The sequence below is a fragment of the Astatotilapia calliptera genome, chromosome 5 (assembly GCF_964374335.1).
Source record: "Astatotilapia calliptera chromosome 5, fAstCal68.1, whole genome shotgun sequence".
NCBI classification, from domain to species: Eukaryota; Metazoa; Chordata; class Actinopteri; order Cichliformes; family Cichlidae; genus Astatotilapia; species Astatotilapia calliptera.
The window spans coordinates 5,877,395-5,905,192 of NC_137426.1; the positions used below are offsets into that span (position 1 = coordinate 5,877,395).

The window sequence follows — 27,798 nt, forward strand, 5'->3', positions numbered from 1 at the left end:
GCGTTTCCCTGATGTTTGTGCTCATTTTTAGAAATATGCAAAAAAAAAAGGTCTTCCTGGTAATATGCGATAAAGTAAAATGTGTCTATTAATAGAGGTGTCATATATACTCGGTTGACACTGAATTAAGAAATTCTCCTTTTTTCACATAATCACAATCAGCTGCAAATGTTAATGTACGATATTAGAGAGTAGTAGTGAATAAAACGGCTCCTATGTATAAAATATGACTACATAAGTTATTTGGTCATGATATAAGGTATTTTTCTACAATTAGTCAAATAATAGATAATAATAGCAGTAATGAAAGTGCTAAACTGGAGTTCTGAGGTTCTTTCAAAAAGCTGCATGGCAGTGAATTTTATATCCTCTTTGTCTCTTTATTGAATCAGCAGTGAGTCCAGTTTAAAAATGCAAGACACATCTTTGAAGTCTGAAGGTACAAAGTAATGAAGTAAGCTCTTGGTGAGAACGGACTACTCTAAAGTGGGTTGAGTTAAAGTTCTGCCATGTATTATGTATAATGTTTTCCACCTTTGAATTCGATTAATATTCTAGTGATTTTACTGAAGAACAAATGTAGAAAAAAAAGTGATCACGGGAGATTGTGATTCAACGATTTTGTCATTGTCACGTTTAAAGAAATGCAACTCTTAAAAAAAAAAAAGGAAAACTGAGATTGATGCAATAACACACATTACCACAAGGTGGCAGTGTAATCCCTATGTTGATAGTGAAGCCTCTTGATTTCGGTTTAGAAGATTCGGTATGTGGATGAGTCCATTGCAGAATTGTAGTTGTTACAAAAGTATCAAAAAAAACTACTAAAAACATGCAAAATATTGTTCGATATATTGCATATTACTAGGAAATAATATTTAAGGCCTAGAAGACAAAATGTCAGTTGGTCACTGCTCTCTCATCTTGTAACTAAACTCACTATTTGCAAAGCAGCTAATAAGCAGAGTAGCTGCAAGGAACACTGAAAAGTAAACTAAAAAAGTATACTTTTACATTATATAAATCATATATTTCAAATCTAAAGCAATCGCTTGACTGATGCTATGATCCTTATTGTCAAAGTAGCTGCAAGAACTAAATTATAGGCACATGTTACGAACTTGTATGTCCATGTGTTTGTTTGTGCAGGTGTTGTGTTTTTTCTATGTTAATTTAGCTGTGCCAGGGCCCTGTTCCGATTGGTGCGTGGATATACTGCCCCGGCGTGATTGGATCCAGCTGGAGGACCCGCCCATTAAAAGGAGGCTGGAGTGCTACAGCGGTAGAGGTCCTCGCGTTTCTCCTCATCACCCAGCAGTAGTCCTGTGGTAGCCGCTGGCTGCAGTATACGCTTGAAAGTTGTGGAAGTGGAGTGGGTAGGGGTGAGCTGCCGTTTCTTTTGATCACCCGTTTTCTCCTGTTTTGAGTTAGTTAAGGAGGTCAGACTCAGTCTTTATTTTTGACTTTGTTTTGGTAAGGTCAGGGGTGCGGGATTTGTGTAGGTTTGTTTTGTTTATTGTTTTGGCCTTGGCTCACCCTGAAGTGTTGACACTCCCGTTTTGGTTCTCTTTATTCACATTGTAAATAAATCACCTCACATCTAACGGATTTGTTTCGTGTGACTGCTTGGGTCTTGGGGGGGAAGCGAGTGCCTCGCTCATGTTATGGCCTGGCCCTAGACGGGTCGTAACACACAATATAGACAGTCTTCTTAACTGCTGACCTTCCACTAAGCAGGGATTTCTGTTCGTTTGCCTTGTCCTACTGACTTTAAGTATTAGTAGTAATAGTATGATTATAAAGAGATTTTGTTGCTCATTAGTTGAAAGGAAAATTAAACATTACCTCATCTCTACATGTAACAGGATGCTCAGTATATTAATTCCCAGTATAACTGGGAATCAATAAAGACGTTTATGTGTACTGTGTAGGAGCACTCCCTATTTAGACATGAAACTGTTTCTGCTGCTTCTGTAAATACTATTCTTTTGTTCTGTTTTGCATATCCAATGTTATTTTTGGACTAATTTTCCATGAGTTTCTAGCTCTTGCACTACAAGTATGCTAGAAGAAAAAGTAGAATCAGCAAGCAATCACAGTAGTGATAGTGTCAGACTGTTTGTGTACATGTGCCAGTCTTTGTTGTGGATAGAGGGGCATCTCTGTGTGTGGTTAGCTTGCTTCTTGGCTCTCTCACCACACTGTTGTAGTGCTTGTGGGGAGATACTGGCTTAATTATGTGTCTGGTTTCTGTCCCAACTTTTTGCCTGAGGCATATTAATAGAAGTCACTTAGGATTCATCATCTTTTTCAGAACTTTCCTTAGAGACAACTCACATTCCCTCCATCATAGTCTGTCTGCCCTTTGATAAAATTTGCTAATGGTTTTTGACAGCACGCTATTATCAACACTTAGTATTGTTCAAGGTCAGCAGTGCTTTACAGTAATCTACTCGGAAACCCGTTTTTGTACTTTGCTAGTGCTGTGCTTGACCTGCATCAGCCGCTGCATGAAATTTAGCTTCATATCCTAATCTATGTAAATCTAACTGCATGGGCTAATAAATTCCACTCATAGCAGAACCCAAGTGAGTATGAGTCTTTAAGTCAACGAGGACAAGTGACTCAGTATTTCAGAGGCAAGATGCCCTCTGAACACGTTACCTCCCACACAATCAAGTCTCCAGCTCGAAAGAAATGGAGATACTGAGGCATGAAATGGGACAACAGCTGCTGCATTTTCAACTTTGTCCCCAAGCCTAGGTATTTCTGAGCAGGTTACAGCTCAAGACGGCAGACATACACAACAAATGTACAATGATTGATGTATAAATCTGTGAAGACAATATTTTTATTTTTATGTAGAGCTTTTGCTTGTCTGTTTATTTTTATTTATTTATTTTTATTTATTTATTTATTTATTTGGGGGGGGGGGGGGGTTGGGTTCCTTGTTAGAGATCAGGTTTCTAAGAGAAGAAACATTGGCAGACAATATTTAAAATTTCTGACAGTCGTACCTTTATTATTTTGCGTTGACATTGTTTAAACTTTTCTGCTATCCACCATAAACCAGAAGGGAAAAATACAGAGAGGTGGCACAGGATTTGACTTTAGGTGCCTTTTGAGTGTTGCCTTCAGCAAAAGAACGTAACATAGGTGGGGAGGGGGGACTGAAAAGAGAACAATGAAACGGGACAACAGATGTCGTTTGGTCACCTTAGCCCTAGCCCTTGGCTTTTTGAAGTGATGAGCTGTGTTTGCACACATCAGAGCCAAGGGCACCTGCCTGAAAGAGCATAAAAAGACCCTTTTTTCTATGCTGCTCTGAAGGAGATGAGCACAGAGAGGCGGCGGCAGCATTCTTCGGATTCAAAATAACAGTACAAGGTTTTAAATTTCACTTTGGCTATTCATTGGTGTCCCTTTCAACACAAAGAGAAACATGTTTCACAACCTGGAATTTAATTAAAGGAAACTAGTACTTTAGTAAAGAAATGATAGAGTACATAAATATGTTAGAGCTCACTGTCCATCTTTTTGTTTATTAAAACCATTGCAGTGAGTAATATTTCAAACCAGAAATATATATAAACTAAAACCTATTAAAATGAAAGAAGCACTCCCGAGCTCATGTTATTTCTGTATCATGCTGGCATATGTAGTGTGACTGCAAGGAGAAATCCCCTGATGCTCAAGGGTTGTATTCTGAATGAATAACACATACCCCTGTGGATTCTTTATATACATTGCTCATCCACTGCGTCTGCTTGCACAGAATCCCAATTGTCTGTAAAAATGGCATAGACAATCCTTGCTGTACCTCAAAAATAGACAATAAATAAGGTGACCTACCTTATTTATTGTCTATTTTTGCATCCACTGTCTGTGCAGTGAAGAATCAGCAGAACTCATTTCTCTTGTGCTGCAGGAGTTAAAGAGGAGCTGGATATATTCTGTTGAAGACTGCAGAAGAAATGCGGATACTATCTTTAATAAACCTCAAAAAATGCACAAATCAAACCTCTTGCATATAGTGATCAGTTTGGCCAATTCAGTGTATTGACTTTTATTAATAAGTTAATTATTTCTACATCTAATATTTGCCATGGGTCTTCAATTAAACTAACACAGAATATCCAGGGGCTAAGGGGGACCTTTTCAGTCATGTTAAAGAAGAAAAACCCAGAAACCATCACTGCCTTCATCATCTGGATAGGGAACTTCCCAGACTGGAATTCCAGAATGACAGAGATGTTGCTGAATCTATTGTACCTGAAATAGCTGGGTCATGCCCTGGTCATGTCACACATGAAAAGGAGAGCTATTGAAGTTACGTTCCAAGCTCTAATCTGAGCAGCTATGACCCTTGTAGGAGTGAGGAAAACTCCACCCAGCTGACTACCCAATACTCAGCTGGAATATCCTTTCATCAAAGGTTACTCCTGAAACAGGCAGGAAGGTGCTGTTTGCATAGCACAAGGCAAATTGGTAGCTGTCTTTTGTGTCCAGTTAGCTTTAGTTGTTTTTGGTCATTTCTGGTCTTTGTACTGTGAGAGCTTGGTTTGTATTGCCAGCAGTAAGTCAAACTGGGCAGAGGAGGATGCATTTTGTCACAACTTTTCTTCATAATATTTATGGATAGAATTTCTATGTGCTGTCACTGGGTAGAGGAAGGAGGCTTTGGTGGTTTCATCTCGGCTTTTTGGAGATCATGCAGTTAGCTTCATCAATTCATGACCTTCAGCTTGTACTGGGATGTTTTGCAGCTGAGTGTGTGGTTTTTGTCGCAGATGAGAATAAGCTCCTCCAAGTCCAAGATAATAGTTCTCAACTGGAAAAGGGTGGAGTGCCCAGTCCAGGTAAAGGATGAATTGCTGCCCAAAGTGGAAGAGTTTAAATATTTCCTTGTTCATGAATAAGGAGAGAGTCGAACAGGAGATTGACAGATGGGTGCTGTTTGCAGTAATGTGAACACTGTAATGGTCTGCTGTGTTGACCAAAGAGCTGAAACTGAAGCTGTCGATTTATATGTCAATCTGCATTCTGACTTTCAGTGATGGTCACAAGTTCTGGCCAGTGGCCGAGAACATAAGACTACTGATACAAGCAGTAAATGAGCTTCCTCTGGGTTATCGCTCAGCCATGAGGTGAGGAGCCAGAGTGAGGTGGTTTGGGTATGTGACCGGGATGCCTCCTGAGAGCTTGTCTTGTGTCTTGTCCTAGAAAGAGGTGGTGAAAAAGCCCCAGAGCAGACCCACAACATGCTAGGAAGATCTGTGTGTGTGTGTGTGTCACTCTCTCGCTATCTTTGTGAGGACCGAAATCTGCATTCTACTATACTTGTGAGAACCAACAGTCACTTGTGAGGACACACACACCGGTCCTCACAAGTTTGAAGGCCTTTTTGAGGCTCAAAATGCGGTTTTAGTGTCAGGGTTACAATTAGGTTATGGTTAGGGTAAGGGTTAGGGTTAGGCGTTAATTTTTAATGGTTAGGGTTAGGGTAAGGGGCTAGGGAAACCATTATGTCAATGAAGGTCCTCACTAAGATAGCTGAACGGGGTTGTGTGTGTGTGTTTATTTCAATTATTTTTTACCAGTATAAAAATTACCCTGACTAGTTTCATCATATAAATACAACACAGAAAAAAGTTTACTTGAAATTACTGAGAACTGAGTGATACCAGAATCAAAGAATGTTAAATAAGCTGATAGGCCAGCAGTCCATGAATATAAAATACGTTGGTACCACTTCAGTCATTCCAATTACTCTTTGCCCATGCTATATCATTTTCTTAACACCTGAAGAAAAGATACAGCACAGCATTTTATAACAGTTCTATTAAAGATGCATACAGAGGCTGCAGTTTTTGTGGGAGAATTTAAAACAAGGAAAAAATAATATTTGCAGATTATCTTTCACTATATGTAAAAAAAACGTGTATTTTGTTTGGGCTGACACTGGGAAGATGGAAATGTTTCACTTCAAACATCAACTTGCTTTGTTTTCTGTCATAACAGCAATTTTTAAAAACACACCCTTCGCTTGCTAGTTGCTACCATAATAACAGTGGATGTAGTGGTGACACTCACCCCTCAGCATTTTGAAAAGCTGAAGTGGAATAGGGGGTGGGGGTGCGTATCCTCTGAGCCTACATATTCATTCTGCCTTAACAGCAGACAGCCTGCCTGAGAGGAGGCTTGGGATGAGATAGGGCTTCAGTTTGCCAGCATCAGTCTTGCAATCAAATATTACAGCCCAGCAATCAATGCATGGAACCTTTGAACACATTTGTGTTCACTTACAAGTATGGCACAAACATTTTCCACAGTTACACATTTGTGTTGTAAAAAGACACTGGCTGAAAGGAAGGTTCTGGACTTTGATTTTGATTTAGAGCTTATAATAATCTAATTACAAAGGAAAAGGAAGCACACACACTACATTTCTTTTAAACTTTCTGTGTGTTCTGTGTAGATTTAAAATACTTTGACCATTTTTCACATGTAAAAGTGCATTGCTGTTCACACCTTGATTAAACACAGTGTGATGCAAGCTGTGATGAAGTTACAACCACATGTAGTTGGAAACCACTGGAGTGAATTTTGTAGCTTAGACGTTTCACGTTTGGATGAACCGGGTCGGGCAAGTTTAAATTTCAAGTTCTGCCCTTATTTCAAATCACTGCGGGAAGTTCACGGTTCAGGGAACACTGATAGTAAAATTATTGCCAGAGGTAGAGGGAGAAGTTTGGATGCTCCCTATTTGTAAGCCTCACAATTTGCCCCCCTTCTTGTCAGATTACCATATGGGTTATTTGAATTCACCCCAGTTATGTTCAGACATATCCCTATCTGTTGTCTGCAATCAATTCAGACACAGATACAATCACAGAGAATTTCTTAGCCAATTAAGCCACTGACCTTTTCTTTAGAGTAAGCAAAGTTTTGTGTGTTCAATAAGTTTGCTAACATGTCAGCGTGTGTTGTGTTCTTGTCATCTTGCTGGCTGCTATAAGCTGGTGAACCTAAAATACCACATCATCAGAAATCAATGTCATGAAAGTTCATGTAGTCATTTTTCACTCATTTTTTCCACTCTTTCAGCCAACATCAACTCCTGATGGATATATATACATACTGCTCTTTAGCTTGTTCAATATATTCCCTATAGGCTTCTTTCCACTGTTAAGCCAGTTTAAAGACCTTTCATATTGTTTTTGCTTATTTATTTTTGGTCTGGCACTTACATTCCCCCCCCCCCCTCTTTCCTCTGCAGATCTATGATCCAGCCATTTGAGAATTAATGAAAAAAAGCAGTTGTTATCTTTCATTTTTATTAAAGTTGCTTTTCAGTCATTTAGCTGTGTACATTGCCAAACCAAAGCACAACATAAATATGAATATATGTAATTTCTATATGTACAGATGGTATAAACTCCACCATCATCAAAATAAATACATGATGCATTAAATACATTTTTTTCTTTTATAACTTAGTGATACAATGAAATCTTCTCACAAAGTATTATTTATTTTAAATATGCATGTTTTAAGATATTTTTACATTTGAGACTGATAATGTGTCTCAGACTGAAGAGATGCACTGCAACTAATAGCAGACCACTAGTACACTGTATCTAGCAATAGAGAAATGTCAGGGCAGGTGTGGTCATTTTAATAGCATTTTTGGCATTCTGTGCACATAATAGTAGGATAGCAAAATGAAAAAAAAAATACACTGCTACACTATAATACAGCATGTACAGCCAGGATGCGGCCACATCAACATGCATGTTTAGGCTACAGTAACCTTTCATCTCCTCATCCTCTCCGCTTTTTCATCCTTATCAATTGTACTCAACAGTAAACAACTCATCAAAATACACAAAACCCTACTGGTACTGTAATCTCATTCCAATTTGCGTGTGCTCTAGTAGCCTACATTAGTGTCTTTTTGGTTTCCATCCATTGGCATAATATCAGACAAACACTGCAAAAAAAGGGAGGCCATACCACAATTGAGACAAGGGGGAGAAAATTCATAGAACGGGTTTTGCGTTGCAGAGAATCAGTTACTTTCAGGTCAATAGTAGCTAGTGTGTGCAACTATCCCTTTTCATAAAGCGGCACAATAATGAGCAGTCCAAGACAGGAACATGAAAAGATGCTGCTGGAGAATGCTGGATGACGCCACTGTCTCGGTCTCCTGTTGATTTCAAACACGTGGATGTCTTTTGAAATGTTCTGTATGTGTGTGTGTGTGTTTGTGTGTTTGTATGCGTGCAAGAGTACATGTGGGTGGGTGGGTTGATGCGCCAGCGTGCCTTTGTCCGTGTGACAGTGTAGGCAGTAGATGTGACATTCTGGATTTAGTTGCTAGTTGTTAGTCATAATCCACCAGGAAGCTGGAGAAACACACATAAATCGAGAAAGTTTGGCCAACTCACACCAAAATGATATACAATGAAAGGTCAACAGTGTTCAACAATCAAACAGTCTACTCCAATTTTTGTGTGTGCGCAAAGGCTGTGTTGCTGTTTCAAACTGTCCACTGATTTTATGTTTCACCTGGTGAGCTTTTAAGTCTATAACTACTTAAGATGTAAATAGATACCTAGTTGTAAATCAATAAAGTCTGGCTTTCAGACAACTGACCAAAGAAAAAGAAGAAGAAAGAAAAGTGCAGAGAAAAAAAAACAGCTTTTAGGGTCAGCAGATTGTTTTGTTTTATATATTTTTAACTTTATTGATTCCTAGGTCGATCCCTTCCTCCTCTTCTTACATTTTATAAACTATCCTCTCTCTTCCTCTTATCATTGCCATCTGCCCTCACAAGAATCCCCCAGCAACCAACACCTTAGAAGCAGCTAACAGCTACTTGAATAAAAATACTTTTCTTAACCCAAACGCACCTCTTCGCATAGAGTTACATATGAAACAATTTCTTTTTCTCAAAAGTAATGAAACAACAGTAAAGAAAAGTTAAGTAAAAGAGTTTAATAAAGTGCAGTTATACACGTATTAAATACAATCTTATTGCTAACGTGTGAAGACACATTTCCCAATGGCCTCTTACTTCTCTTCATCTGAACCATTTTCAGTGTAAAGGATTTTACCTGTTTCCAAACCTCTGCTCTAGCCTCAAGGCATAACACAGTATTTGTACTGTCACCTCAAAGCAGGAAGGCCCTGGGTTCAAATTCACCAGCTACGGGGAGCTTAAGCCCCCTGTGATGCTTACCCACCAGGTTGCCCTAACAACCTGTAGATGTGTACTCTACCTCCTTCCCCATGACAACTGACTCAGGGGCCACAACAGTTTCTTTACGGTTGTGAACCTTAAATTCGAACCCATGCTTCCGAGCAGTGTCATTTTAAAACTGGTCTTGAGCTACAGTTCTTCAGGCTCTCTGAAGGTCGTTGAAAGTTTTTCTTTGGACATTGGCTGCTTTTTTCACTCATTTTCAGTCCAGTTCTTTTACCATTTACAGAGGAGTGTTTTTTTTCTTAACACTAACCTAAAAATCATCACACAGTTTGAGAGGCATAAAATAATACTTTTGCACCAATAGGAGATTCCCAACGAGCTTTAGCCAAAAAGCTGGCATATCTCAACATGGTGTGCAGAAGAAAAAGTGGCAGGCCTAAAAAAAAAGAGAAAATATCTACAGCAGATGAACAGTTACTGAACATCATGTCCTTAAGAAATTTTTTAACATGACAGTGATCATAAACTTACTGACAAGCCAATTAAATAATACCTGAAAAACACACAATGGAACGCTAGGACTCATTGACAGACCTCCCCAGAGCCTGGACCTCAACATTATTGAAGCAGCGTGAAATCATCTTGACAGAGAGCAGAACAAAAGGCAGCCCACATGCAAAAAAGAGCTTTGAATGTCCTTCTAGAAGTCTGGCGAACTGTTCCTGAAGACTACTTTAAGACATTGCCAGAAAGCTTACCTAAGAGAGTTCACACACTTTATACCAAATACTGACTTTTAAGCTTGTTAGAATCACTCTGTTTTTCCCTCATGTTTGGTATTTCCATGTACATTTGCACATTTCAATAAACCGCTGAACCTACTTTTCTTTTTCCTAGAAAAATTCAAAGAAATGAGGGGTGGCTCAAGATATTTGATCAGTACCGTATGCCTATAATAGTCAGCAAGCTTACGTGACATACCAGTCAGAGATGTGGATGTAAACAACTGTGTACGGTAACCTAGTAACAAGCACAACCCATACATCCCACACAGTTAAATCAGCACTGCAATGGAGCTAAGAGGCAAAAATAAATATTAACAGCATTGGCTTGATGGCTTCTGAAGAATTTTTATTTGTTTCCTGTAGCTAGTTATTCAAATGTGAAGACGAGAGAAATGAGATGAGACCCACTGCAGCCTCTGCTGGACTTTTCCATGTGTTGAGGAGTCAGCGATGTGATGACGAACAAAGTAAATATGTGCGTCACACAGAAAATCGCTTTTCTAAATGTGTTCATAATTGACTTTTTAAAAAATATTTATGCATGTGTCTGAAAGAAAACAGGCGTATGATAATAATGGATTGCATTTATATAGCGCTTCACAATTCCACTATTTATTCACTCTCACACACTGGTGGAGGTAAGCTACAGTTGTAGCCACAGCTGTCCTGGGGCAGACTGACAGAAGTGAGGCTGCCATATCGTGCCATCGGCACTTCACCGGTAGCCGAAGTGTCTTGCCCAAAGACACAACACAGAGCTGGGGATCGAACCAGCAATCTTTCAGTTACAAGATGAGCTTCCCAGCCCCCTGAACCACGGTCACCCATATATATCTTGCACTTACCTTACCCTGATTTCTGTGACTTGCAAACATGTTATCTAGTGTTTGTATCTCCTTTAGGCTAGTTAGAGAAATCCATTATTTTCCATTATTCAATCCATTATTTTGCACTGTAAATGAATTATTGCCTGGAATTATGAATGTGCTCACATATGCATAGTTTGACACTTTAGTGCACCTTAACACATCTAAACCTAATGTATTAACTTAGTAAACACCTTTAGAGTGATTAACACAGTAACTAAACTTACTTTCAGCTAATGTTAAATGACCACAGTACTAGTTACAGGGATACCAGATACAGGGGTGAATAGTTATCTAGTATGTGCACCTCGAAAAAATATTTTTATTAGTTAGTATCGTCTGTTTGCGCACAACAGTAGCGCTAGCACAGTGAAAATCATAAATAAAATGTAGGTTCACTTCTGATAAACACAACACCAGTAGCAACTATTTGAGTTTTGAGGGAAAAGGCTCCATTACTCCAAACACTATTAAGCTCCAATCACACTGGCCTTTGAAATGGTTAATAAAAAAAATCACATATATGTTGCTGTCTGCTGCTTATTTGTTGCCTTCTACATACACATAAATCCACATTAAACATCAATTAATATTAACTATTTAGATTCAGAGTCTAGCTATAACCTCCTTCACAAACATTGACATAGCTGCTGCAGGACAACAATTGAACTGCAAATTGACATAGAAGCTCAGCAACCTCGCTTTTATATATGAATATAACAAGAATACAACCAGTTGAGATGAGTCCCCAAGTGCAAAGAGACTCATCCTAGGTGTGTTGTTGGTGCAGACTAACACAGATTGCCTGCAGCGTGCACTCTGGAGGCAATTGTAAATTATTTCTAAGCCAATCTCTCTGAAAGTGATAGCAGTCTGTCCAAGCTGGCCTGCAGCTGTTTAAAGACTCCCATCAGGTCCTGCCTCCCTGAAAATTGTGTCCTAGTGATCAATGGTGTTGCACAATCAATGTCCAAGCAACCAGTTAGTCGCCACAATTACTTGTAATTGGTCGCTATATGCAAATAAATTCAGCGATACTAGGAGCACAATATATGATTTACATTTCTCATATCCAGGCAGGTTATTTTTCTAAAGAAATCACTAAAAAAAAGGGGAAATAGGGAAACTGTTTGAGTAACCTGGCCAAACAACTGCCATGAAATCATCAGAAGAATGACAGATCATAGAACCAGTGAGCAAATGGATATAAAGAAAAGCAAGAGCAGCTAGCACTCTCTCAGTTGGAAAAAGTCTAAAATGCATCTGCTTCGATGCCAAAAATGGACTTATGAGTCATAAATGGACATCATCATCAAGCAGCTCAAACATATCTTGATGTATGTAGACTATAAATATCTTCAGGGTATTTTTCTAGGGACAAGCACACATATAAATCAGATTTAAACTGACAGCATAAATATATGTGGCTTTCATACAAATATTTTCACAATTTTGGAGGTTTGGCCACATTTTTCATGCACTGATTGCACATTAAGCAGAGATTGCAGATTTTCTAGAATAGTATCATTTTAGTTTCACATACACTACAAATCCTGCTCTCCCAGTCACACATATACAAACCTGGGAGCAACATAGTGGATACTACTTCAGCATCCTCCAACATATCAATAATGCAGCGTTGGAAGTCTTTACTGCTGTTAGACTGAAGATAGCTGTGGACACAGACAACAACAGAACAAAACAGACCTGTGTGTCAATCAGCTGTTGATTTTGTTGAAATACATCGTAGCAGACTTGATATTATTTAAAATATAATTTAAAAAAAAAAATCTTGTACATCATGTACATATTAGCAGCAAATAAAACAACAGTTTATTGATTTTCTCTGCGACATCATGTTTTAAAGGTTTCAAAAACTGAATAAATATGAGCACGTACAAAGTTATATGTGCTCAGAAAAAAATCCCTTATTACCAAAAGTCTTTTGGATTTTTTTCTTGCAATGTTCCAACTGATAAATTAATATATTCATTGATATGTGTGCAGCACAGATACCCTTTAAAGCATTTAAGCTGCTTTCTTGTGTGTGTGTATGTTTTAGTGCGTCTGTGCGTCTGTGTTTGAGTATGCGAACTGAGAGCTCGGCCATCTGCTCATCTTCAGTGGTGGGGAACATTTCCATCAAAAAGTTAAGAGTGCCAAACCGTCTGCCAATATCTAACACACAAACGCACACGCATGCACACACAAACACACCATACTGACCTCATCCAGGAGAGGCGGTCTTGCCAGAACTCATGCATTATGTAACACGACTTTCCTGGGAGCTTCTGAACGGACACACTGACAGCAAGATCGAGAAGAAAAGTAGAGTGGGGCAAGAAGAGGATACAAAGTGAAACAGAGTTTGCACTCAGCAGGGATAAAGTACATGAAAACTTTGAATCTTTTGAGGGATGTCATTAAATTTAGGCAAGACAAAAGCACAACATCAAAACCAAGTTCCAAAGTGTTGTTTTAGTTATGTGAGCGATATAGTCACTTTTTGAACCAGTAAATCGTTATTACTTTAGATGTAATTTGTATTATGCTGCTCACAGTTATGGACCACGTATACTGGCAATTGCTCAGTACTCCAGGAGTTTTCACAGCAGCAGAGTCCCATGCTTTGATTCAAACATGCATTGCTTTTCCTGGAAACTAGCAAGACACTCACTGCAGGTTGTCAGAGTGAGCTGAGGTGGCGTCAATGTAGCTCTTTAGAACTTTCTGGAAATTGTCCAGATTGACATCAGTCACTGACATCTGCCTCTGAACCAGCAGGATATTCTGTTGGCAATAAGACATCAGACAGAGAAAGGGATAAAAAAAAGAGATTAAATGACCAAAGATCTCACTCTGTGTGTTTGTGCCCTTGTATGTCTGTCTTTGTGAGGATCTTTTTGAGATTTGCACGTTTAGGATGATGACATTTGTTTAAAGTGGTCAGCTCTTTGCTTAGGACTTAGCGTTGGGGTTCACAATAGATTGTTAGAGGAGACATTTATATTAGGTTAAGGGTAGGTTAGCATTTGGATATGGGGTTTAGGTTATGCAGTATGTGATACATTTGGTTACAAAAATTAAAAGTCAATGCAGGCATGAGGATAGATGGCATCAAGATGGATACTTTCAGAGCAAATATGTACTGATATCACCATCCATCACATCAGATGACAAATAAATTCAAATAGATAAGTGTTATTTCACTTAGCATTACTCTCACTTCAGTAGATTTGGTTGTGATTGTGAATGTTACCGAAATCCTGGTTTTAATGAAATTCATAGACATTTCACAATTTAAAATACCAGAAAGTGATTACAGAATACTGATACTAGAGCTGGGCTACAATACCTATGTTGCCATGACTCCTCAGTTTTGATTTTCTCAGTACTTTGCCACTTTCTTTATATACTGACGACAATAGCTGAAGGCTTTTTATTCTGAAAACATATCTCAAGTTTCTTAAATGCTTTCCATGGCAGTCTATCGACTTTCAATAAGAAAGGAGAAAAAAGACAAAAAATCATTTTTGTTCCTTAGAGATTGATGTACCTGGGAACAATCCTGCAAATGGCAGCAAATCATTCTGGGCTTGAACTCAGGCCATGTTTACCATTTGGTCTGCCAGTGCACTGAATCAACATCCTCTCCACTTTTCTCTCCCAGCAATTTGAAGTTACGGTGAGTCCATCCTACAGCTCAATAAAATGTATGAATGTACACTGAGACATATCTTGATTTGAAATGTAATGTGCATCCAGTCAATGGAGTTTTTTTTGTCACTACCCGAGTCAGATGGAGGTGGATGGTATTGCCTATTATACAAGTTACAGTGCTCGTAATATTTAAAAGCGGATGACGCATACAGAATCCTTGTAAAGTAATTTCACTGTATTATTTTCTACCAAATGCGATTACTGCATTTTTTCATCGTTCCAGAGAGCAAAAAATGCTCTACATTGTCAGGTGAAAAATTATATTCAGCTCTAAGAGTTAACACACTAAAAAAAATCTGTTTTACAAAACATGGGTGACAAACTTTTGTGATTTAGGACTAATGACTAAGACTCTTTGAACTTGTTACAAGCAGAAGATCTAAACTCCAACACTAAAAGAAGTCAAAAATCTGCCAATTATACATCTTACAACAGATGTTGTTCAGATGTTACCTTTTCAAATCAGACAATTTAGAAATGACTCTCTCTTATTCTTGATTCAATGAGAAAGTGTTGAGAAAACAAAGCATCACAACTTGCCTTTTAAAATTTTTTCCTGTATAACATTTTATCAAATACACAAAACAAAATACACGATTAATTTGAATGACTGGTAGCAATTATTGTAGTGTTATAAACTTGATGAGATGAGATAGAGAAAAAAAAACAAGAACATGATCCAATTCTGTATATCCATGTATTGTGTTTATGTTGAGTAATGCACATATGAGAAAAAATATTTGCTATTCAACTAGAGCTGTTTTAATGAGCAAAGGTCAATCAAGATACTGTAAGTATAGACAGAGTCGTCCTGTAAAGCTGCAGTGGCTTCAGCCACAAAAATATCATATTTCAGAATTTGTGGCCATAAACAGTATGCAAACTGTTTTTTTTATTGTTTGTGTTTTTTTAGTGACAAAAACGTGAAACTTCACCTTGAAGTCCTGTGCCAGCCTATAAGAAGGTCACAAGAAAAATACAAAAATTCTGCTTCAGTGCTGACTTACAGACTTGTATGTACTGGCCAGTGTGTCCTCCTTAAGTGGCTCCAACTTGGGACTCTGAAAGAAGAAGGTAACAGATAAGAGAAGAAGTTAATGTCTCTCAGTATCAAAGATCAGTTTAACTTAAAAAAAAAATCAGAGTGATACTTGAAACAAAGCTAAACTCCCATATTGCATTTACAATAAATTCCTAAAGGTTACTTTGGCATTTTTAATTATACTGTTATAGTTTTTAATTATATAACAATGCAGAAGTTATAAAATGAACAAAAACACACCGAATAACCTAATTTACACATTTATTTGCACAGGTGTCTAAGAACTGATAAATAGGATACATTTATTTTTTTTCCACAGTGCACGATCTGATTTTTCTTTGGTTTTATGTAATTTGTCACAATCTTTCACAACAGCTACTTGTCCAAAACAGGGTAATAAAGGTAACAAGTAGAGAATAGAAAATCTATCACTTTCAATTTTTGGAACCATATCCTAGTGATGAATGTAGTCTATGAGAGTATTATGTTATTGATAATAAAATATAATAAATGAAAAAGAACAACAAGCTCTCTGTGATAAAGGTTACGGTTCTTGTGTGTGCACATTTACGAACACATAAAACATAACCTTTGAAGCACAAACTCATTCTGCTGCATTTGAGAGAGCAGTGAATATGAGGGAGATGGACAGAAGAAGTGTGTGATGCTGGCAGCACTGAGGTGTGGGGATGGATATTGCACTCAGTACATCCTGCAGGTTATGAATTGCTTTGATATTGCTCTCTGAGTCTCTCTGAGTTGACAAAACTGAGGAGAGAAAAATGGTCCAAGTGAAAGGATGAACATTAGAAACTGTGAAAAGCAGGAGTTAATAAACAAAAGAACAGACAGAAGAAAGGAGATGGAGCATAAGATGAGGCAGTAGAGCGTGAAAAAGGGTTTGGGATGATGTAGTGAGAATGGGTCACATGATGAGAGCGATGTGACTTTGTGTTTGACAGACAAAGATTGTAGAATTCCATTTAGAAAAGCAGTATTTTATCTTGCGAGTCTAACCATTTTCTTTTTGATCACACACACAATGAATATATAAAAATGTACAATAAACATCATAATCAACAATTCAGAGATGAAACATTTCTGATTGAAAATATACTCCATGTTTGGACTGTTTTTTTGCACCTGGTTGCATACTGATAAAAAAAACAATATTAAATGGTCTAGTTGTGGATTTCTTTGATGATATGTATAATCTGAAATCATTTATACTTGTATATACCCATATACTAGGGGTGCAACGATACACAAAATTCACGGTTCGGTTCGATACTTTGGTGTCACGGTTCGATATTTTTTCAATACAAAAAAAATGTTCATGCCTTTTTAATTTGTCATTTATTAAACTTATAAATATATATTTTAACTCAAAAGTACAGTTTTTAAATTTAATGTTGCTGAAACAAAAGTAATTAAAAAAATTAATATCTGATTGAGGAATCACTCATCTTTGGAAAAGAGAGTTTAATACAGAGAAATGGCTCTTTCCAAAATAAAAGCAATACTATACACTTCTTCTGGGCTATATTCTCAGCAGCATATTGTAGCGGGTCAGGGCTGTTCGGGGTTCTGTTTGTACAGTTATGTTTTGTTTATGTTGCCATAGTGATGGGTGACGCCCTCTCGCTGCGACGGTGTGTCCTTCCGGGGTCAGAGGGCGCCCTGTGTGTTGTTTTTTTTTAAACTTTATTTAACAAACAATGAGTATACAACATACGAACAGATGAAGTATACAAAACAACAGAACATGAACACAAAAAGCCAAGGGTAAAAGAAAAAGGTAACAATTATAGGAATACACACAAAATTTCACATACATATATTGTTTTGAGAGCCTTTTTGTTGGTGGAGTCTGATATTGATTGTATGTACATTTCCACATGGGCGCCCTGTGTGTTGTTGTTGTTGCTGTGCGGTTGCCGCGCTGCGCCAAAAGAAGGCACCTGGGCATTTGTGTGGGGTAATGGGGTCGTCGGGGACGACTGACCCCTTAGGTGGGGGCTATGTAGCGGGTCAGGGCTGTTCGGGGTTCTGTTTGTACAGTTATGTTTTGTTTATGCTTGCCATAGTGACGGGTGACGCCCTCTCGCTGCGACGGTGTGTCCTTCCGGGGTCAGAGGGCGCCCTGTGTGTTGTTGTTGTTGTTGCTGTGCGGTTGCCGCGCTGAGCAGTTAGCTAGCGGCAGTGTTCTTCTGCAGATGTCAATAAACGGCTGTGCTCCCTGGCTAGCTCACGGGAAGCAAGACCAAACGACACCTCCGTCTCCTCCTTGTCTGAGCTCGCCACAATATTAAACATATCAGGTCCCCATAAGGAGAATTATGTGCTAACGGCTGTCTAAATGACTCGGGTAAAGTTTGTAGCATGCTTGTTGTTGTTTTTGTCTGCTTCCACTTGTCTTTGCACTAGGATGATGTCGGCGTAAATGTGCAGTCATATTCGTTGTGTTCCCACTAGTGCTGTCAGCGTTAATCTCGTTGAAATGATGTTAACGCCACAACACGGCAAATCTCCGTTAACGAGCTACCCTTGATCGCCAGTGCGTGGGGCTAGACGGGCTAGACGGCCAACACGTTAACGAGCTAACTGCGCTAACACACTAGTTCCCACCCATGTAATTGAGCATTGCGTGGCACATCCAACATACTGTTTTACTTTAGTCCATGACGCGCTTACCTTCAGGGTCATACGTCACATGAAAACCAAAATAATTCCAAACGCCAGATCTGAATGAGGGTGGGGGAGGTTCAATTTGCCATGTTGCAAGGAGAGTTTAACTTCTGTCTCGCTAGCTTGCCCTGCGCTCTTCCTTCTGACTATGCTGTCTGTGTTGAACGCTCAGTGGATCTGCGCTCGACAGTGCAACCTAGGCGGAGTAGTCGAACGCAGATTCACTGAGCGCTCAACACAGACAGCATAGTCAGAAGGAAAGTTGATAAAATAAATTACAAATTTTGTATTGTTCGATACATATGCGTACCGAACCGAAAGCACTGTATCGAACGGTTCAATATCGATACGAGTATTGTTGCACCCCTACTATATACCTATACCGTGTACAGCTGCCTTGAACCTGGCACTCGACGTGTTGTTTTTGGAATTCACTTTGGCCATAAAACTGTCAAAAGGACTAATTGAAATGATAGATGATAAAGGTCTGGGAAGAAAACCCAGAAAGTTATGTAAGACAAGTCCTGACGATCAAAAAGAGAACAAATATATGTAAGATCGACATATATGGATTGTTGAAAAACACTGACAAACATATTAAATTGATATTTGTAAAATTGGGAAAATACAAATAGTTTAAACTTAAAACCAAATAAGTGAAAAGTTACCCAGCAACAGGAGGAGGGGTTATGGTCACCTATAAAAGAAGGGTCAGATATATGCCTCCCTCCACCTTATTCTGTCTGTGTCTTTGTACTCTGTGGTTTTCTTTACTTGCTTTGCTATGTGTTCTGTTCTGTATACTGTGATGTACTGTTTTGCTGTTCATATGATTCTGTTCAATGAATTGTGCTTCAAGAATTCTACTCTTTTCTAGAGGATCTATTTGAGTGGTTTTATTTTAAAAAGCTGGATCTCCACGTCATTGGCTGGATAATGTTTTTCATGTTGGCTTTAAAGTCCTGTGAGTATTTTATAGATGATGCTACAGAGACAACCACAAATCTAAAGAGCCGTTTTATTTCTCATTATAAGGGCTAATATTCTGTGGCTCGAAGCAAAATTATGTTTGAAAAAGGAATGCATTAGGGATTTCTATTTTGTACATTCTCTGCATAATTCATCACCGGTTGTTTAGTATAAAACATGTTCAGAAAAAAAGGAGTGGGAAGGGCTTTATTGTCTGATATATTATTTTATTTCTTGGTTAATTCCATTACCGGTTCAACAAAGTTAATGGATTCAGTGCTGATGATTGCTCCATATTTGTATTCACAGGAAGGTTATGCATTCATTTCTTCTGTCGGTGAACACCAAGACCAGCATAGCACAGTATGAAGGTGTTTTAGTCTTATTTGTTTAACCTTCAGAGAATCAATATATTGTCATAACTAACAAAGTGTTATTGTTTTGTACAGTAATTTTTAAAACAATTATAAGCTGCTGTCCAAGTTAAAAGACTTTGTAATGAATATAAATAACTATAGAGATTATTTGGACAGTAAAAGACTTATTATGGTGGTATTATCTACATGCATGCTGCCTGTCTCCTACACTTCACTGTTTAGACTCTGTGTATCACAGTTCTTTGTTTTTCTCTTCAATTTTGTTGTCCAGTACAGATCACTGTGTACCTTACAGTCTCGTTCCTTGGTCTTTATTAAACCTAGGGAAACAATAGCACCGGTATATTTTTATGTATGATATATTCACTTTCTTGTGTGCCATTATTTGCATATTGTCCACCATGTTAGCTATGACTGCTTGAGAGAAATTTATAATAGACTCGATACAACCACTGGCCTCAAGGGAAAATTGACCAGTTGGTGAATGGTTTCTGGAGGTTGGTGGCTGTTGCTAGGTGATATATAAGGTGCTGCACCAAAAACTTCCTTGTGACTACAGTTTGCCACGGTCATCTGTAGTTTACATGTTAACTAATTAGCAAAACTAGCAAATTGTGATGCAGACCGGAAACAGAGAAGGTTCACCTTCAAAATAAAAGCTGTGGCACACAGCTGTAGGTATGTGTAGGTCCTCAGTCATCCAGGTCATGGTAATCTAAAGAGCTTGGAAAGGAAAGCGATTGGATTTGGAAGTTTCACAAAGACGTTTCGCCTCTCATGTGAGAAGCTTTTTCCAGTTCTATATCTGGGATCTCCTTAGATCACAGAGTTGTAGCCAACCACATTTCAAAAGGTGCAACTGTTCTTTAAAGGCAAACTGTCTTCATTTCTGGTTTGAGTCACACTTTAACAGTTCCACTCCCACTCGGAGAGAAGTTGGTGAGTGCTTGCAGCCAAATTGGCATCTTTAATGGTAATTACAAGTAACTGCAGCAATGAAGCAATTACTAAGAGGCTTTTGCTAACTGGTCAAGGAATACATGTTCTTCTTGTGTGACTGGCGGTTGTCAGGGTCTCTCTGACTTCCTGAAATGGACCTCTGTACTGTGTTGCTGGTGGTGCTTTAATCAAACCTGATAAAACTATTGTTAGCTGTGCAGACATTTTTATGAACAGAATTCCTAAAATGTTTTCTTGCAAACCAAGTTACCTTACAGTCTTATTGACCATGTGATCACATCCAGCTCATTAAAATGGAAAATGCAAATTTGAGGATTTAAAATAACAGTTATTAAACAAGTAAATGACATGACTGTGGCTATACAGACTTATAGTTTAAGGGCAGAAAACCATGAGGGCAGAAAATCATTAAAATGCTCAAAAGATCCATTGCACAGAATTGTAGAAACTCAAGTTTGTGTTACTGAGATTTTAGCAAAGAACTAGAACTAGTCACTGTGGGAGCAAATAACATACTTCAAAGTTTGAAAAGTGTTTTGCTGTCCACTCTAAAATATAGCCTACATAAGGAAAGTTCTCCTACCTGACACTCCAGTTTATCCAAAAGTTGCTGCAGCCTATTGATCTGAGAACACCAGTTCTCTCCATCTTCCATGTTGACACCTGGAAAAACACAGTGCTAAATCATCAGATTGGTTTTTGAGTAAGTGCATAGCTACATACAGTAACATATTTATCAAAACAGATTTGGATGGTCTGTTTGTACTATAAAATTGGGTTAGAATAGAGAATTCAACATTCTTTCTGTGTTCAAGCCTTTCATTCCTATAGGACAAAGACATCTTGTCAAAGCAAAAATAAAGCACCTTGAGGCAAGGTTGTTGTAAATTTGTCACCTCATAAATAAAATTGAATTATATAAAATTGAATTGAAATTCAAAAGGATGAAGGATTCAGGATGCAAGAACATTTGAAAGAAGGCATAATACACCCCTGACATTGAAAATACTGTATCTGAAAACAGAGTATTGAAAACTGATTTTAAATCTCATTCTGTCATTTCAGAATCACAAGTTTAGTCTATCAATAATAGTGAATAAGAAACAAATGAGGGCAAACCTAAAGCGTTTACCTCTAGAATTTGTTAATAGTATCATGGTCGGTGAAAACTTGAGGGAATACTCACTGTCTGCACTTATTATGCATAACACAAACAGCAGTAATGAGGATAATACTTTTCTACAACACAGAGCACAATGTACCGCAGGTACAAACGATACAAAGTGCACCTCTTTATTGTTAAACTTTTGTAAAAACTATAACATTTATACTGTTGCTAAATTACTGTACTCTGGCAGAGTTAGCAGATTTCAAGATAACCTTGATGTATTTACAGCATGTAGCAGATATTAAAGAAAAAAACAACAATATTTTCCAAGATGTTGTTTTTTCCAAATCCTGTGAATATGCATAAATTCAGCCTGATGACAAATGTGTTACAGTTAAACCCCGTTTGCAGCGTTTGCCAATATATTCCATCCTCCGCCCCGAAAAAGTATTAAAACACATCACTCTGTGTTTTGGTATTGTGATGAAAAATCTTTATATTGAATCAGTCATAATACTGAAATTCCAACTACTGTGCAAGTTTATTAGAAAATAATCTGTAGCAAATTATCTTCTTTTTGGGGCTGCTCCCATTAGTGGTCGTCACAGCGGATCATTTGTCTTCATCTCCCTCGCATCCACTTCTGTAACACCAACCCTCTGCATCTCCTCCTTGACTATATCCACGAGTCTTCTCTCTTTTCCTTCTCCCGGGCAGCTCCATATCCAAAGTGTCTACTGTTCCTCTGTGTACATGTTCAAACTATCTTTGCCATGTTTCCAAACCACTCAACCTGATCTGACCCTCTGATATATTCATTTTGAAAATCTTAGCATCTTCAGCTCTGCCATCTGCGGTTCTGACACCTGTGTTTTTGTTAGTGTCACCTTTTCCAAACCATACATCATGGCAGGTCTAACTACCTAACTTTGCCTTCCACTCTTACTGCTATCGTTCTGTCACATCTCCATCCACCCAGCCTGCCCTCTTGTGTATTCTGACCACAGGTATTTAAACTCATCCACCTTCAATACTTCTACTCCTTGTATTGTCACATTTTCTTCTCATTCACACTCTCATCTGACTTTCCAGTTCATACCTCCATCTCTTCAGGTCCTTTTCTACCTTCTCCCTAATCTCAATAAAGATCACAATGTCATCTACAAACATTATAGCACATGGAAACTCCTGCCAGTAGTCATCTGTCATCCTGTCCATCACCACTGCAAACAAGAAGGGTTCAGAGCTGATCCCTGATCTAATCTCACACTCTTCTTGAACTAAACTGTCACTCTTACCGCACATCTTACCACCGTCCTGCTGTTCTCATACATTCCTGGCACCACCCTCACAAACGTCTCTGTCACTCCTGACTTCCTTATGCAGTAGCCTACCACAGTTCCTCTCTGTGGCACCCTATTGTAAGCTTTCTCTAGATCCCAAGAGACAGAAAAGAAACTATTTCATGTTGTTTGAGGAACTACATAGTTTATAGGTTTTTGTTCTTTTGATTTTTTAAGCAATTCCACAAATACATGACAAGTTTCAGTTTTAAGTAAAACCAAATTGGCCTTGTGTTGATAGACATAACCAGAATAAATGAGAGCAATATTGTTATAACCCCAGCAGGACCTGCTGTAATATTGCCCCAGTGGGTGGGCCTTGCTGTCCAGCCTTAGGTGCCATCCTTGAGTGTAGCTGATTCTACTTGGCAATTAGGCCAGAGTGCTTAAGGCTGGCACTAGAGAGGAGAGCTCTAGTGACAGTCTGCCTTTTTGTTTTGCAGCTTGTGAGCTGTGTATTACTGCTGCTTGCTTCTGTTCTGTGAAGAGGAGAGTTATTGGTCATTTAACCTTTTTTTTTACTTCTTTAATTAGTTACCAACATCTGGGTTTTGTAATTTTTTCTTTCCTTTGATGGTGCAAGAAGCTTGTCTGTCTCTTTTAGTTTAATTATTAATAAAATAATTTATTTTGTTGCCAATTTGCCTCTTTGTCTCCTTTTTTCAATATGGTTACATTGTGTTACATTCCCACATCTCTTGGTCATTTATGGAAACATAAATGTCCAAGAGATTGTTCGGATCTTTCAGCTGACACTGAAAGATCACCTAATACTTTGTTGATTTTGTTCTATAAGAAATTGTTATCATTATTATTAAGTTACAAATACTGCACCTAAGCGCTGGTGGCAAATGACTGAGAAAAAAAGGAAGCCAATAAGTTGACGTCTGGTGTTCCCTTCTTTTGCTACAGACAACAAACAATTTAAAAAGACCATATTTCACTTTTAGCAATTTAAGTCTACAGGGTGGGCCATTTATATGGATACACAGTAATAACATGGGAATGATTGGTGATATTAAAGTCCTGTTTGTGGCACATTAGTATATGTGAGGGGGCAAACTCCTCAAGATGGGTGGTGACCATGGTGGCCATGGAGCGGATTGAAATCGTGTTGATATCTGGTGAACACAGTAACCGGGTCATTGCAGCAGATTTCAATGCAAGACACCCTACAAGACCACCCATCTCCCATGCTACAGTTAGCAAACTGCTTGCTAAGTTTCGTGAAACTGGTTCAGTGTTGGATTTGCCAAAATGTGGACGCAAGAAAACTGTCACTAATGAAGAAACATCAGTGGCTGTGTTAGCTTCATTCAGCAAGAGCCCACAGCGTAGCACTCGCCGCATGTCACTGGAGAGTGGCATTAGTCGAACATCCCTTCGGCGGATATTAGCTACTCACAAATGGCACCCTTACAAACTCCAGCTACTGCAGCATCTCAACGAGGATGACCCAGATCGGCGCACAGAATTTGCAGAATGGGCAAAACAAAAATTGGAACAGAACCCTCAGTTCACGCAGAAGATTTTGTTCAGTGATGAGGCAAACTTATGTGAATGGTGAAGTTAACAAACAAAGCCACCGCTATTGGTCTGACACTAACCTACATTGGATGGATCCCTCCAAGAAGTGGTTTGGTGTGGTATATGGGGTACAACAATAGTGGGTCCATTCTTCAACAATGGAAACCTCAATGCCACTGGATATTTGAAATTGCTACATGATGATGTGTTTCCCTCTTTATGCACTGAAGCTGGCACGTTCCCTGAGTTTTTCTGGCAAGATGGTGCACCACCACATTATGGGTGCCAGGTCCGAGCATTCCTAGATGAACACTTTCCTGGAAAGTGGATTGGTCGTCGTGGGCCAGTTGAATGGCCCCCAAGGTCTCACAATCTGACCCCCTTAGACTTTTATCTTTGGGATCATCTGAAGGCAATTGTCTATGGTGTGAAGATACGAGATGTGCAGCACCTGAAACTACGGATACTGGATGCCTGTGCTGGCATTTCTCCTGCGGTGTTGCTATCAGTGTGTGAAGAGTGGGAGAAGAGGGTTGCATTGACAATCCAACACAATGGGCAGCACATTGAACACATTTTATAAGTGGTCAGAAACTTGTAAATAACTCATGAAAGAATAAAGTTACGTTGTAACCAAGCACACCATTGTTTTTCTTGTGACATTACCAATAAGTTTGATGTGTCACATGGCCCATCTTCCTATTGAAAAAACAAAAGTTGTATCCAAGATGGCCGACTTCTACATGGCCACCATAGTCACCACCCATCTTGAGGAGTTTGCCCCCTCACATATACTAATGTGCCACAAACAGGACTTTAATATCACCAATCATTCCCATTTTATTACGGTGTATCCATATAAATGGCCCACCCTGTACTTTGTTGTTCCTCTTACCCATGGTCAGGATGCCAGTGCAGGGATCTGATGGAGAGAGGCACAGGTTATTATGGACCCTGCGACCACAGCGCCTGCCATTTCTCTGTATTGCTGTCAGCTCTGGCGCCTTTACTTCTCTCCTGCCATGACAGCAGTGGAAATCCAGCGAGACAAACATCAGAGAGAAAGACAGCAACTGTCAGAGCAATGTGGAAAAAACCTCTTAAAATATAGCAAACAGGGGAAGTCACATGGGAAAATATGAAGCATATATAGAACGAAACATTGGAAGGAATAGAGGAGATTGAGGGGCCAGAGAATGCAAAGAGAGGAAGAAAAATATGTGGAGAATGATACATTAATAATTGATTCCAATCAGAAACTGAGATAGGTTAATGTATGATGCAAGAGACACAGCATAATCAATGGCACAAAGACACACAAAGAGACATCCAGAATAGAGGTGAAAACAGCTTATTATCCCACAGGGTAAAGATTTAAGGGGGACAGACACTTACACTTACTCCTTTCCTCAATCACACATATGCACACACACACACACACATACTATCTATATCTCTGTTATAGATGGAAAAGTGTTTGCTGTGCTAAATGCAGAGTGTCAAGGGCAGGATGTTAAGCACTCTGTAGTCATGAGGGTGTGACAATCGAGATAGTGTGTCTGTGTGTGTGTGGTGTGTGTGTGTGTGTGTGTGTGTGTGTGTGTGTGTGTGTGTGTGTGTGTGTGTGTGTCTGTGTGTGTGAAGACTTTGATTTAGTTATGTATGTGTGTGTGGCTCTCTGTGTGTCTAAATGCTTCTGCGCGTTTGTTTGTACTTGGTAGTGTGAGCCAGTGTCTCCCTCCTTTTGTTGTGTTGTTATGTGTGCACGTTAATACGTGTGTCTGTGTATGTGTCTACGTGTGTGTGTGTGCAGGATCATGCTGACAGCGCAGAGGGAGTGCATTGCTAGGAGGTTATCATGCTGAGAACAGCCTGGAGCCCAAAGGCCACTGCAACCACCATAAATCTACTGCAGTGAAGCAAAGGAGAGAGAAATAAGCTGTTTGTTGTTTAACTCAATATGTCTCTAATTCTGTCACTCACACACACTCACTCACTGTGTCTGTCCAAATCTATATCTGCTTGAGCAATATTAAAAGTGTCTGACCAAAAAGCTCCGTGTTATGTTCATTTGTACAGGCCTTCTTTCCTTTCTCCAATTCATCTTAGGCTCTCTGTATCATTCTGCTATCCATTTACTTCTTTTTTCTGCTTTGCTTTCTCTCTCTTAGTGAATTACTGTCTATATATGTCACTGCTACCAATATCATCCTTTAGCCTTGTTCCCTTGCTCTGCCTCCCCCAGTCAACTCTCAATAATTCACCCTGGCTATAATCACTCTATTATCTTCAATAATGCCAGCGTGGCACCCAGAGGTAAGAAAAGAGACAACCCAGGCTGCGATTAGTGCTACCAAATTATTTAGCCATGAAAAATGTAGAAAAGTATCCTTATTATTTTAAATGAGAACAGTTAGTGTTGCCAAAGCATTAGTCATAATCTTGACCTGTGCTGACACAGACTTCTACTCATTAAATGCCTAGATGGATCGTGTTTGCCAAATTCTTAATTGGTGACAGCAGTTTATTTGTGTTTTTATTCCATGACCTTCATTTACATTTAATGAAAGCATTAAGGTCTTTGACAGAAATTCTGAATTTCAAACAGTCTACCTATTAGTGAGGCATCTGTTTGAAAGCCTGTGAGAATACAGTAAATTCAAAGCTTTCTGCTCAAAGGCATGTCTTGAAAGAAAGCTTCATGATACAGCATTGATTAAGTGAATTTCTTGCTTAAAAGTATTGCTTAGACCAATGCTAACTGTTTTTTTCATACCTGGTTGTGCTAATAATGAATTATGGAAGTTTTCTGTTGACACAATTAAAAAATAGTATGTGTGTATTTCTTGAAGCAGTTTGCATTAGCAGTAGTAGTCTTGAAATGCTGTGGTTGAATATTTTTTAAAGAGAGATTATAAAGTGAGATATTAGTAAAACATTGTTGAATGATTAAAGAGAGAAAAACATTCTGAGTTATTATGGTGCACTGTATATAAAAATATAGGATTATTATATTAAATTACACAGAGCATCATGGTACGACAGAATGCAAAGTCTAGCAGAGAAATCATCCCTCCAGCATGAGTCATTTTTCTCCTTCAGCTAACAAACACGCTGGCTTATACCACACCTCACTAAGCAGAATGAACATATATGCAGCATTTCCTCTGTTAGATCCATCATTACCACACTGTGTAGACTG

The 27,798-nt window shown here is 38.7% G+C and overlaps 1 protein-coding gene across 1 annotated transcript in view; it reads right to left on the bottom strand.

Annotated features, from left to right (window-relative positions):
* Nucleotides 1-7,323: 7,323 nt before the first annotated feature.
* The window catches only part of necab3 (N-terminal EF-hand calcium binding protein 3), a 42,774-nt gene continuing 22,299 nt past the window's right edge, over nt 7,324-27,798 (bottom strand). The window contains exons 7-13 of the mRNA XM_026166878.2: nt 25,492-25,613; nt 21,202-21,281; nt 15,590-15,643; nt 13,540-13,652; nt 13,089-13,166; nt 12,444-12,535; nt 7,324-8,408 (exon numbers count right to left, since the gene is read on the bottom strand). Of these exons, the coding sequence (XP_026022663.1) occupies nt 8,380-8,408; nt 12,444-12,535; nt 13,089-13,166; nt 13,540-13,652; nt 15,590-15,643; nt 21,202-21,281; nt 25,492-25,613 (568 nt within the window). The 3' untranslated portion in view covers nt 7,324-8,379. The remainder of the gene's footprint in view (nt 8,409-12,443; nt 12,536-13,088; nt 13,167-13,539; nt 13,653-15,589; nt 15,644-21,201; nt 21,282-25,491; nt 25,614-27,798) is intronic.